General features: G+C 39.1%; 1 protein-coding gene across 1 annotated transcript in view; it reads right to left on the reverse strand.

The window, feature by feature from the left end:
• LOC118799504 (plexin-A2-like) overlaps positions 1 to 12893 on the reverse strand; it is a 137708-nt gene that overhangs the window by 18258 nt on the left and 106557 nt on the right. The window contains exons 18-23 of the mRNA XM_036559430.1: positions 12405 to 12644; positions 11935 to 12078; positions 8819 to 9053; positions 7722 to 7864; positions 6587 to 6855; positions 997 to 1063 (exon numbers count right to left, since the gene is read on the reverse strand). Of these exons, the coding sequence (XP_036415323.1) occupies positions 997 to 1063; positions 6587 to 6855; positions 7722 to 7864; positions 8819 to 9053; positions 11935 to 12078; positions 12405 to 12644 (1098 nt within the window). The remainder of the gene's footprint in view (positions 1 to 996; positions 1064 to 6586; positions 6856 to 7721; positions 7865 to 8818; positions 9054 to 11934; positions 12079 to 12404; positions 12645 to 12893) is intronic.

The following is a 12893-nucleotide window of genomic DNA, read 5'->3' on the forward strand; positions in this document are numbered from 1 at the left end:
CTTTATGTAAGATTACTCACCTCATTTCTAGACATCTTTAAGCATTTTAAGTAATTTTAATAAGATAAAGAAAAAGATTAGATAAAGTAAAATAATCTCACTATATTGGCAGATAGTTTTGCTTCTTTTATGAAATGAGCTCGAAACCAGTAAAATTATCTGCCAGTATAGAAAAATAATTTTACTGAATTAAATGACCTAAAATAAGTAAATAATGTCTAGAAATAAGCTAGATAATCTTATAAGTGCACACTAATCTCAAAATGAGAAACATTATATAATATCATCTAGATTTAAAGATCTTTTTACTTGATAAGATTCCCTTTTGATGCAGTGTATATATAATTTATATGGCTTTTAAATAGAACTTTCTCAGGTAAAACTATTAGATAGATAGTTTTAAACAACACACGTTTGCACAGAGCTCTGGTGAAGAACACTGAACGTTTCAAAACTCTAGAACTTTCTGTGATTTATTTCCAAGTTTAAATGAAAAAGAAATCCCAGATTTTCAATGTGGTCTCCTGCTGTGTGTACAAGTACACAAACATAAAGCCAAGCCGGCTGAACACACACACACACACACACACACACACACACACACACACACACACACACACACACACACACTTAAATAGCTCCACTGATTATAAACTGTAACAGCAGTGTGTGAGTGTGTGTGTGTGTGTGTGTGTGTGTGTGTGTGTGTGTGGCTTTGATTTGTGAGCTCAGCGGGTTTCTGGACCAACATCACTCACACACAATCTCCTTCTCCCTGCACACACTCTTTTCAAAACAGGCTGGCACACACACACACACAAAAACACACACACACACACACACACACACACACACACACACACACAAAATGGCCCATATTCGGTTTCAGAAAATTGTAATTTAATATGAATATAAATGTATACTACATAAAAGAACATAAGACTGAACTCAGTAAAATAATATTTATGATTAGTGTCCACTACAGCACACGCTTACCTTCAGAAACTTGTGAAGCAGGAATGCAAACCAGTTAGTCAGCATCTTTTCAGCCACTGACTCCGTCCTAAACACACACACACATACACACACACACACACATACACACACACACACACACACACACACACACACACACACAATAACCATCAGATAAAAGCCAAAATTAGAATCTGAAACAAATTATGATCAGAATAAAAATCAAGAAGAAAATCATCCAAATTCAGTCCAAATTCAAATTACGATTCAACTGAGAATCAGAATGAATCACTATCAAAAAGAGAATCACAACCAAAACAGGAATTAGGAAAAGAATCCAGAATCTAAATCAAAATTGGAATCAGACTTAGAACTGGAATCCAAATCTGAATCTGCATCAAAGTCAATATCAAAATCCAAATCTAAACCCAAATCTGAATCAAAATAAGAATAAAATTCTGAGTCAGGATAAGAATCAGATAAAAATTTGAATCATAATCCGAATCACAAATTGAAATGAAAATCAAATGTAAATAAATGTAGAAATGTAAATAAAATTAATTTCAGAATGAAATTCACAAACAGAATCCAAATCCGCTTAAGAATCCAGGTGACAATTATAATCAGAATCCAAATCAAAATCTTTTGAATTCACAGTACAAGACGTGCGAGGTGTTGCTCCTGGTGCATATATTAATATAAATCACCACTGATGAGTTTTCTGACTGTATCCCAGGCCGTTCTCTTAAACACGGACTAAAGTACAGACGAAGTTCAGGCTTCAGGATGGCGGCGGCTGCTGCTGTTTTCAGATATGCTAATGCATAATTTTACTTATTATCTTGATGTTTTGGATGATGCTAATTGGTGGCTTATACTGTTAGTTTCCATTACTTCCATTACTACACCAGCCTCGTAGCTCCAGCAGAGCTGGTTTATGAGGAGCCTGGCCACTTCCTATTTCCTCTGTTATATCAAAAACATGACTGCATACGTTCTAATCACTAACACAGAACTTTCCTTTAATTTCAGAAAGTAGAAGGATGGATTTCACTAAAAAAACAAAGAAATCTCACCTGTATGTTTCCTTTTTTCTACAGCAAATGGGTTTTGGGCAGCAGGACGCTAACATTACTGCTACTGAGTGCTGATTGGTTGGTGAGGGGAGCAACTCATTGGCTGTTCGTGCTTACTGACGTCATGAACGTACATGAGGCGCTGTTTTAAACTCCTATAACTCGAGTTTAAAAGCTCTTAAAAATATAACAGCAGTGTTAAAATGTTTTCTGCTGTTCTGAGTTCAGGAAATGAATGAATTATTTTACATTAAAAATATTTAAGCATTTATAAACTATGATTTTGCTCAAATGCTCCATATTAACCCATTCATTTTGGACTCACTCGGGAGCGCCCTCTAGCGTTTGAGAAACCCGGAAGACACTGCAGAGTGGGAATTCTCCTCTCTGCAAGTTCTCGGGCTCCAGCACCAAAACTGAAGAAGCGAACTTCAGCCAACAGACCTGTCTCGGCTGACTGACCACATTTGGGGGAATATGGGGGAAACTGGGCCAATTAGATTTACTGCCAAAGTTCTGCTTTAATCCTTGCGAGTCGCTGATCACGCCGGTGTGATCACGTGGCTGGTTCAAGACATCATAGCATGAAAACAAAGTTATGTTCAGCACTGCAGTCAACTTCCATCAAACTTCCATCAAACTTCCATCAAACTTCTGTCGAAATGCTATGCTAGTTTTTTTTTCCCCCAATTTTCTACCCAGTCTAGTCGTTTCCAATTCCTCCCACCAGTTAGGACTCCCCAGTCACATGATACCACCAGTGCTAGGAGGGCGAAGGCAAACACAGACTTCCTCCGAGACCTCCGAAGCTCCACCACATCTTTTCAACCTGCTGCTAATGCAGTCACTGGACAGCTGAACGCGCTCGGAGGAGAACACTAACCACCAGATCTGTTACGTCAGCTAACAGACGCCTGCGCTGACTAGCATCACACTGAGTGCTAGGGGGGAGACAGGGGGCCATCCTGGCCACCCAGAGAGAGCGATGACCACTGTGCTGTAGCATCACTAGGGATCGAACTCGTGATCTCCTGATGAAAGGGCCAACAATTAGACGGTCAGTGTTAGCCACTCGGCAGTCCTCCAAGTTTTTCTTTGATGTTGAAAGAATTTGTGTTTTATGTGTGTTTAGGTCCAATATGCTGATACAGCTTTACAGTGTGAAAGAATAATTGCCAGGTTATAAAGATGATGCTGTGCTGAAAAAAGATCCCAAACATTTTGCTGTATATAAAGGCAAAAGTATTCAAAGACGGCTAAAATAGCCAGAGACTCACGAGGATTAAGTGTCCTGTTTTATTTACTCTTTACAGACGGTGGGTTGAGGATGGACACTCTCAGCAGTCAGACAAACCACACTAAATCTGCTTTAAGCAGAGTGGAGAAGAGTAGACTGCAGGTGGAGAGAGAGAGAGAGAGAGAGAGAGAGAGAGAGAGAGAGAGAGAGAGAGAGAGAGGGATAAATGGAGAGAGAGAGAGAGAGAGAGAGAGAGAGAGAAACAGAGAGAGAGAGAGAGGAAAACTGCCTCTATGAAAGATTCAACAGTATTTACTCAGACTCTGGAAACAATCTTCAAGAAAGAAGGACTGAGAGGAAGAGAGAGGAAGAGAGAAAGAGAGAGAGAACAAAAGTTAAGCTCTTAATGTTTTATGAGCTGCATATCTCTCTCTCTCTCTCTAGCTCTAGCTCTCTTTCTCTTTCTCTCTCTCGCTCTCTTTTTCTGTCACTCCCACTCTCTTTCTAAAAGCCACTACTGTCTGCCCTATATATGTCCATCTCCCAAAGTACACTTTATCTCTCTCTCTCTCTCTCTCTCTCTCTCTCTCTCTCTCTCTCTCTCTCTAATTCAGTCTCCTGGCTCTTCTGTTCCTGTAAGTCCTTGTTTGTGCTCCTGCTGCAGTGTTAGCGGAGTTAACAGACGTGGACTGGAGTTAAGGTGTTTATATCCTGCGTTTTAATATATTTGTGCAGGTTTATGTACCAACAACATATTTCATAATTAAACGTTTTTACCCGGCCATATTTATTATAATTAAACACTGTTCCTCATACTGTGCCTGATATATGTAAATGAGCTCTGGTCTGATTGGCTGCCCTGTGTTGCAACTCATTCAAAAGGGAGTCTGGGGCCGAGACACTCCTTATAACTTCAGTGTGAGTGGGCGGGGATAAACTGCTGTAGGCTGAATAGGTGAATATATGTAAATGCAATGTTTTTTGTGATGTCACAAAAACAACTGACTGAAAAAAATTTATTTTTTTTCTATGAAAAAAACTTTTCAGTGCCTCCATATAAAATTCTTCTTAGTTTCTTTTTGCCTCCAAATGTCTAAAAATGTCAGGCAGTACAACCATACTGACTAAGTAAAACAGGGGTGTCAAACCTGACCACTAAAAGGGTCATATTAAAAAAAATATTAACATTTAAAATGATAAAATCATAAAAAATAAATAAAAAATTAAAAATATGTGGGGCAGAGAATCTGCATACCCGTATGTCGACAGCAAAATAAAATAATATTACTAATATTATTATATTGAATACCTGATATACTGCCAAATAAATAAATAAATAAATAAATAAGACACACACGTTTTAGGCTACATTATGTTGCAGTACATGCTGGGGACTGTAGTACAGTGTACTGTGAAACAGGCTAATATTAATAGAAAATTAAAATAATTTCATGGGCTGGATGAGATTGTGCCTGATTTGGCCTGTGGACCTTTTGATTGACACATGGGGAGAGAACTATCAATAAAGCTAATTTAGCTATATAATATAAAAACTGCAAAATCAGGCTTTAAAAGTTTATTATGATTACCTTTTGTCTGCAAGTTCTCACTTTTGTCCTCAAATGTCAGGCGTCACAACCAAAAACAAAGCAGTGCTCTGCTACTGGCGCTACATTACGCTACACAACACTGTGTGGCGCGTTGCGGCACATCCGGTGTGTGGTGGCCTTTATATGCCAACACCAGTTACTCAAGCTGCAGCCTAAAAATGACCAAACCTCTAAACTACCACACAGAATTGTCTTATGATGACAATTCAGTGTGCAGCAAAGTTAGCATGTGGTAATATTTGTGTTTCATCTCCTTAACAACCATGCAATTCAGAAGATCCAGCAACGTCCAGAGGGAAAATGTACGGCACAAAGTACTGGCTTTGGGACATTTTTTGTTTACTGAAGGTTGAGATAGTAGCAAATTTTGTAAATGCTGTTCATTTTTCTCAAAGAGAAAACCAGCTGGAGCTCCTAATATGGTCATAATGCTGATTACAGAATAAAGCACAACTTCAGGGGCCGTTTTACAGAAACGTCCTCTCTTTTTGTCTTAACTAAAGATCTGAAAGGTCAAGATAAGATTTTTCACACATTCGTATTACAGACGCAAAACTGACCTTGATTTAAGAATCTTATCTTACAGCATCTTATCTTATCTCAAGTTAGGAAATCTTAACTTACATGATGAAAGCAGACAATCAACTGTCACGTCTGTTGCCTAGCAACCGACCATACGCACACAGCTGAAACATAAACACGCAATCAAAGAAATCAAGTTAGTTAGCCAGACAGCTTCCGTTAGCTACTGTTACTGATGTACAAAAAGGTCAAACTAAACTAAAGTGTGATAAACTGTAAGTTGTGAATACTGTGAGAGCGCCCCCTGCTGTTTATCAGAGCGTCGGCGCTCCCCAGTTTCAGTCTCCATTTCCCAAACGCTTTAGCCGAGCGTGCTAACGTTACTCCTCCTAATAAACAGACACACGTTCAGCTCCGTCTCCTCATTATTCACCACCATCACTGTAATATTTCATCATCAACATTAACACACGAAGGTGATCAGAGGGGCGGTGGAGATCGAGTCTGCAGCGTCTGAGATCTTTAAAACGCAGAGTTAGAAAAGAAAATCATCTCACAGTGAAAGCAGCGTTTTACAGTAGGAATAAATGGAGCTCATTATGCTGGTAGTGAACTGTGCTGCTGACTCAGCTGCCTAAAAACCATAGAAACGGACCTTAAACAGAAGTGAGGACCCTGTTGGGGTTCATCCTAAAGTTAGGACAGGATTTAGGAGGTTTAGTCTAGTTAGGATGTTTGTGTGATGCTGTTTTCTTATCTGGAGTTCATGATGAGATTATGAAGGTAGGAACTGTTATTCTGGAACAGATACTGTCCGAAATTCAGTCCAGACTGAACTCGTCATGGAGACTAAGCAGATCAGATTTCAGAGTTCAGAAGTTTCTGTAATGCGGCCCCAGATGTCTATTATAGATCACTAAACACCTCAACACGCTTTGAGGAGACTGATGATTCAGGTGTGAAGTTAGCACCATGCTAACTGGAGTATAACTTCCATTACTTGTCAGCTACATTAGCCTTGTAGCTCCAGCGCTAAAACTAAAAAAAAACAAACTTCAGACATCAAACACGTCTCGGCTGAGCGACTGTATTTGTGAAAAGGGGGGAAACTTGATGTTTGGCCACACCGTCATGTTAAGCGGTCAATGTAAGTGTGAACTCCTCACCTGCGCAGCAGCAGTTTGGGGTGGTTCTTGCTCTCCATGTTCTTCAGGATGAGGTCAGAGAGCAGCTGCTTGAGCAGGTCAGTGGCAAACTCCAGCCTGGCCTGCAGGGCGGTCATTATGAGCGAGGCCAGGTAGCCCCTGTCCCGCATGGAGAAGGACCGCTGCAGCTCCAGCGTGCGGATGAACGTCAGCAGGAAGGTCTTATTGTTCACCAGCTGAGCGAACAGCTTCAGAGCCTTCTCCACTCGCTGCTGACCGCAGCCCGCCACCTCAAACAGACACACGGACACCTGAGTACACACTTCCTGTGCATTCACTGACCTTAACATACTGGGAACATTAAAACAGTAAAAGTTAAGGTCCTTTTTATATTCAATGTGTTATTTTATTCTAATACGTTAAACACTGGAATGGGCAGGATGTCATACTTTAGTCTGTCCTCTGTAGAAAATGTTTTCACTTAGAAAATCAACAAAACACTCTCTCACTCTCCTCTTTTTCTCTTTCATTCTATCACTCTCTTTCTCTTTCACTCTCTCTCACTTTCTCTTTTTCTCTCTTCTCTCTCTCTATTTCCTATCTCTCTCTGTCTGTCTCTCACCCTCTGTCTTCCTCTGTCTGTTTGTCTCTCTCTCTCAAACCCTCTATCTCTCTCTTGCTCTCTCTGTCTCTCTCTCAGTTTCTCTCCCTTTTTTCTTTCAATCTCTTTTCTGTCTCTGTCTGTCTGTCTGTCTCTCTCTCTCTCTCTCAGTTTCTCTCCCTTTTTTCTTTCAATCTCTTTTCTGTCTGTCTGTTTGTCTCTCTCTCTCACACCCTCTATCTCTCTCTTGCTCTCTCTATCTCTCTCTCAGTTTCACTCCCTTTTTTCTTTCTATCTCTTTTCTGTCTGTCTGTCTGTCTCTCTCTCTCTCAGTTTCTCTCCCTTTTTTCTTTCTATCGTTTTTCTGTCTGTCTCTCTCTCTTTCTCTCTCTCTCAGTTTCTCTCCCTTTTTTCTTTCTATCTTTTTTCTGTCTGTCTCTCTCTCTTTCTCTCTCTCTCAGTTTCTCTCCCTTTTTTCTTTCTATCTCTTTTCTGTCTGTCTGTCTCTCTCTCTCTCTGTCTGTCTGTCTGTCACTCTCACTCTCTCTCTCTCACCTCCAGCTCTCGGAGTACTGGGTGGTCGTCCATGCCGGGGAACAGGACCCTCATGATGTAAGTGCGGTAGTCCAGGTGTGGGATTCCAGCTCGGTCCAGATCGCTCGTCAGCTCGTTTATATCCGTCTGCAGCTCCGCAAACGCTGCTCACACACACACACACACACACACACACACATACACACACACACACACACACACACATACACACACACGCACACGCACACACACACACACGCACACACACATACACACACACACGCACACACACATACACACACACACACGCACACACACACACACACACACACATACACACACACACGCACACACACATACACACACACACGCACACACACACGCACACACACGTGAACAACAGTCCATACTGACGGAGCTGTGCTGGCAGCAGCCCTGTTTCCCAGAAGCATCTTAGAGTCCAGATCATCTTCACTGGTAGAATCACCTTTGTGCCAAGATGCTTTTGGGAAACTCTGCCCTGCCCAGGTTGATTAACCTGACGCAGAAATGTGTCTATTTCTGCCGTTTAATCTGCTCCTCTTCGCTGATAGTGTGATTTCTCAGTGCTGTTGATGTGTCTATTTTTAAAAGTAAAGAACATGATCTAACAGAGACAAAAAACTACAATTTTATTTAATTTGTCATAATTATATGTTGAACATGGTGCTGTGTCAATAATAAACAAGTAATGATAATTTTAAAATAGAGGTTTTCTGGTAAAGCTGATGTAACAGGCTATGTTATTTACTATTTATACTCAAAAAACAACAAAAAAAACTTTACACTTTTTACACTCTACACTCTCTTCTGGTAAAGATACATTGCAGAAAAGGTTTTTTTACTGCTTTAAAAATACTGGCTAGCCTAAATGGCCCGTGGTTGCAGAACCACGAGAATAAACATTACAACAACAAAAAATAATATATAACTATATAATAAAGAACAAAAAATGAATTATATAATAAAGAACAATATACATTTCTACAAACAGTGTAACGTGTTGAAATGCCTGCAGTCTTGTAACTGTAATAGTGATTAACGTCTGAAGGTGTGTGGTGGGAATGTGTGTGTCTCACCCTCTTTACACTCCAGAGCCACTCTGGACTCCAGGTTGTCCATCTGCATCTGCAGCCGTTTGAGCGTGAGGTCGTTTTCGTGTGATTTGCGGCGGTACGCGATGAGGACGAGGATGACGATGATGAAGAGCAGCCCGCCGCCGGCCGCGATGCTGAGGATGGCCGGCAGGGTCAGGAGACTGTCCGACTGGATGTGGACCGACCCGGGGGACACCAGGAGACCACCAACCTGAACCTGAACTCACACACATACACACAGCTTTGTCATTAAAAACTGAACGCACTGGCGTCACATGATCACTTTTAAACACCTCCACTCAGCCTCACACTGTTTTACTGAGTTTAGTAAACTTTTAACATGATTTTGGTACGTTTTGGTTTTGTTTAACGTTTATTATTCTTTTTGTTTATTTCATTATTATTTTTTTTTATTATTTTTAGTTACTGCTGAGTTTTACATTGTCTTTTCTTTTATTTATTTTATCAATAATGTTTTTTTTATCCTTATTTGATTGCTTATTTATTCATTTTATTTTTGAAATTTTAATGATTTATTCTGATTTTTTACTTTTACATTTACTAATATGATTATAATTTTATTTTAAAAAAATTTATTATTTTTCAATCCCTGATTTCTGTATTGGCTCAGCTACATTGTAAGTGAGGGTCTCCCTCAATGTACTCCGAGTTTAAATAAAGGTTGATTGATTGATTTTATATATATATATATATATATATATATATATATATATATATATATATAATCTTATATATAAGATTATATATGTATTATGTAATACCTGTGGCTATTAACAATATAATTCACATGTATTATTACTTACATTTAATAACAATATTTCTGTATGTATTATACAGTAATGGGCAAAAGTCAAACGGCTGTAAAGTACAAGTTATTCATTTTTCAGACTCAGGAAAACTGAATAATTAGTAGAATAAAAAGTAGTTACTGAATATTTATTCATACCATAAAGAGCCAGACCCTCTCGTCCACTATCAGTGTCTGACCTCACAAATACTCTTCTGACTCAATGGACACAAATTCCAACAGACAAAACCTTGTAGAAAGTTTCCCAGAAGAGTGGAGGCTGGGCGACTCTATATTAACCCTCTGGGGTCCGCCAACTTACCCCCACGTCAAATTCAATGTTTCTATATATGTTTATCTTTGCGATAATGCAGTGCAGAAATATGGTTCTATATAGAACCTTTTTGGAAAATGGTTATATATAGCACTAAAAAGAGTTCTTCTATTTTCTGTTGCTACAAGTTTGACATCAGAAGAAATCGTTTTGGTGCTACATAGAACCATATACAACACATTCTCCATCAATCTGAAGAACCATTTCACCATGAAAACAACTAAGCATGCAAATAGTTCTTTGAGTATTCATGGTTCTATACAGAACCACTGTCGTTACTAAAGAACCCTTAAAGAAGTATCTTTTTTTGAGTGCACAAACACAAGTCACAGCTGTTTCAGGGAAGGTTTAGGTCTGTTCTACTCTGGTTTTACTATAAAGTTGAGACATTTTGTCCTGAAATTATATGAAAACAAACACCCAAACACAGAGCCACAGAATGCCCCCATGTGTGATGCCCCCAAAGGCTGTGAAAGGACAGAATATGCATTTCTAAGACTTGACACCAAAGGCTTTGTCTGGAAATTATGCAAAAAATTAACTATTCGGTTCAAAGCTGCATGTGTTATGTGGTCCTGCTGTCAGTGCCACACTGTTATTTCCTATTTCAGCTTCATTTCATCATCTGCTTTAACTGGCAGGGGACTGTGTGCTTGGACAGAAACGGCCATCTGCATCTCACTGCCTCAGTACACGTCCAGGCCGACTCGCTCGGAGAGAGAGTGAATCAGTGAAGCACTGAGGCAGTATCACGGTGAGGGACGCAGTGAAGTGGAGACGTACGGAAGAAGAGCAGGAGATAAGGCAGCGCCGAGTGATGTTCTCAGACAAACTGTGGACCACAGTGTTTATAATGTCTAATCAGGAAAAAGCTGTGTGAAAATAAAACTTTACATCATACCATAAAGATCATGATGGCTGCTGTAATGTCAGGTTGCTTTTGCATTATTAAGGCTATTACTCCTGGCCTAAATTAGCCTGTTAAATAACTGTTTGCAAGCTAATGCTAAAGTCTGAATATGAAATGTTAATGGATAGGTTATCTCGTCATGGTAAAGTTTTCAGTTCCAGAAACGGCTTTTATTTAAAATATAAACAGAATATTATTTTTGGTAAAAATGCAATGGAATTAAATTGAACCAAATTTTTGACCTGATTCTTCTAAAGAGCAAATACTATTGACCCCAAAATGTCAGTGTATGTATTCAGTAGTTACTGAATAATTCATAGCAGTTACAGAATAAACTGTAGCAGTTAAAAATAATTTAAATAATAATTCATAGATACTGAATAATTCATAGAAGTAACTGAATAATGTATATTTGTAGGTACATAATAATTCATAGCAGTGACAGTTATAGAATAATCCATAAAAGTTTCAGAATATTTCAAATTAGTTATAGAATGATTCATATTTGTACATAATGTTTTATAGTATTTACATAATGACTTATAGTAGGTACTGTGTGATTCATATTAGAAACATAATTTATATTAGAAACTGAATAATTCATAGTAGAGAGTGAATAATTTACAGTAGATCCTAAATAATCCATGGTAGTTACTTAATAATTCGTATTAGAAACTGAAAAATTCATAGTAGATAATTAATAATTCATAATAGATACTGAATAATTTCATAGTAGACACTGAATAATTCATAGTAGACACTGAATAAATCATAGTAGATCCTGAATAATTTATAGTAGATACTGAATAAATGATAGTAGATATTGAATAATTTATAGTAGATACTGAATAAATGATAGTAGACACTGAATAAATCATAGTAGGCACTGAATAAATCATAGTAGATACTGAATAATTCATAGTAGATACTGAATAAATGATAGTAGATACTGAATAATTCATATTGGATACTGAATAATAAGCCTGCGGGTAAAGGAGTGCAGTGTGGTTAAAGACAGTGAGGTGTTTATTGAGTGATTTGCATACCGTTACTTTGTGCTGACCGCTGAGAGTGGGCGGCTCACACAGCAGCTGATGCTCAGAGATGGTGACGGGGCACGGTGTGTCTCCCACCAAAACAGTGTAGTTCAGTCTGGACCCCCCAGACGCCGGCGGCACCAGATTCCTGCCCTACACACACACACACACACACACACACACACACAGACACACACACACACACACATCAAGTATAAGATTGAGAGAGTTTGAAATGTGTGCTTATATACAGGGTAAACACATTAATTCTAACATGTTAGAAAATTTGTAACTAACAAATGAATCACTATAGTCATTATCTTTATAATTATCCTTGATTATTCTGCTTCTTTCTAAATGATTCTGATGGCTTACAGAAACTCAGACACTGACTCACAGCGATGAGGAGTGAAGTAAATGAAGGTGGAATGGATAAGTGACTGATTTTGTTTAAATGAAGAGATCTGATTGGCTCTCACTTTGAGGATGATGGGTGATCCGGGTTTCTGCTCCAGCACGCCGGTCAGGCTGAGTGGCTCGAACGAAGGGTTTGGGTAGTAGATGAAGCTGGTGCTGTTGTAGGTCAGCAGGGCCTGGACGTTATTGAAGACGAAACCAAATTCATCAGCGTGCTTTATAGATTCCTGGACAGGGGCGTGGTCAGCCATCAGAGACGGAGCAAAACAGCTGATAGTGGTTGAGTTGACCACTTTACACACCTGACAGAGAGAAAAAGAGATCGAGAGAGAAAGAGAGAGAGACAGAGACAGAGAGAGGCTGTCAGTGTGTAACAGTGAAGACTGGATGTAACAGTAAGGTGTGACATCACTGTGTAGCAGTATGGAGTGATATTGCCTGTGTGTAACAGTAAGGAGTGATATTAGTGTGTAGCAGTATGGAGTGATATTGCCTGTGTGTAACAGTAAGGAGTGATATTAGTGTGTAGCAGTATGGAGTGATATTGCCTG

The sequence above is a fragment of the Colossoma macropomum genome, unplaced genomic scaffold (assembly GCF_904425465.1).
Source record: "Colossoma macropomum unplaced genomic scaffold, Colossoma_macropomum, whole genome shotgun sequence".
NCBI lineage: Eukaryota > Metazoa > Chordata > Actinopteri > Characiformes > Serrasalmidae > Colossoma > Colossoma macropomum.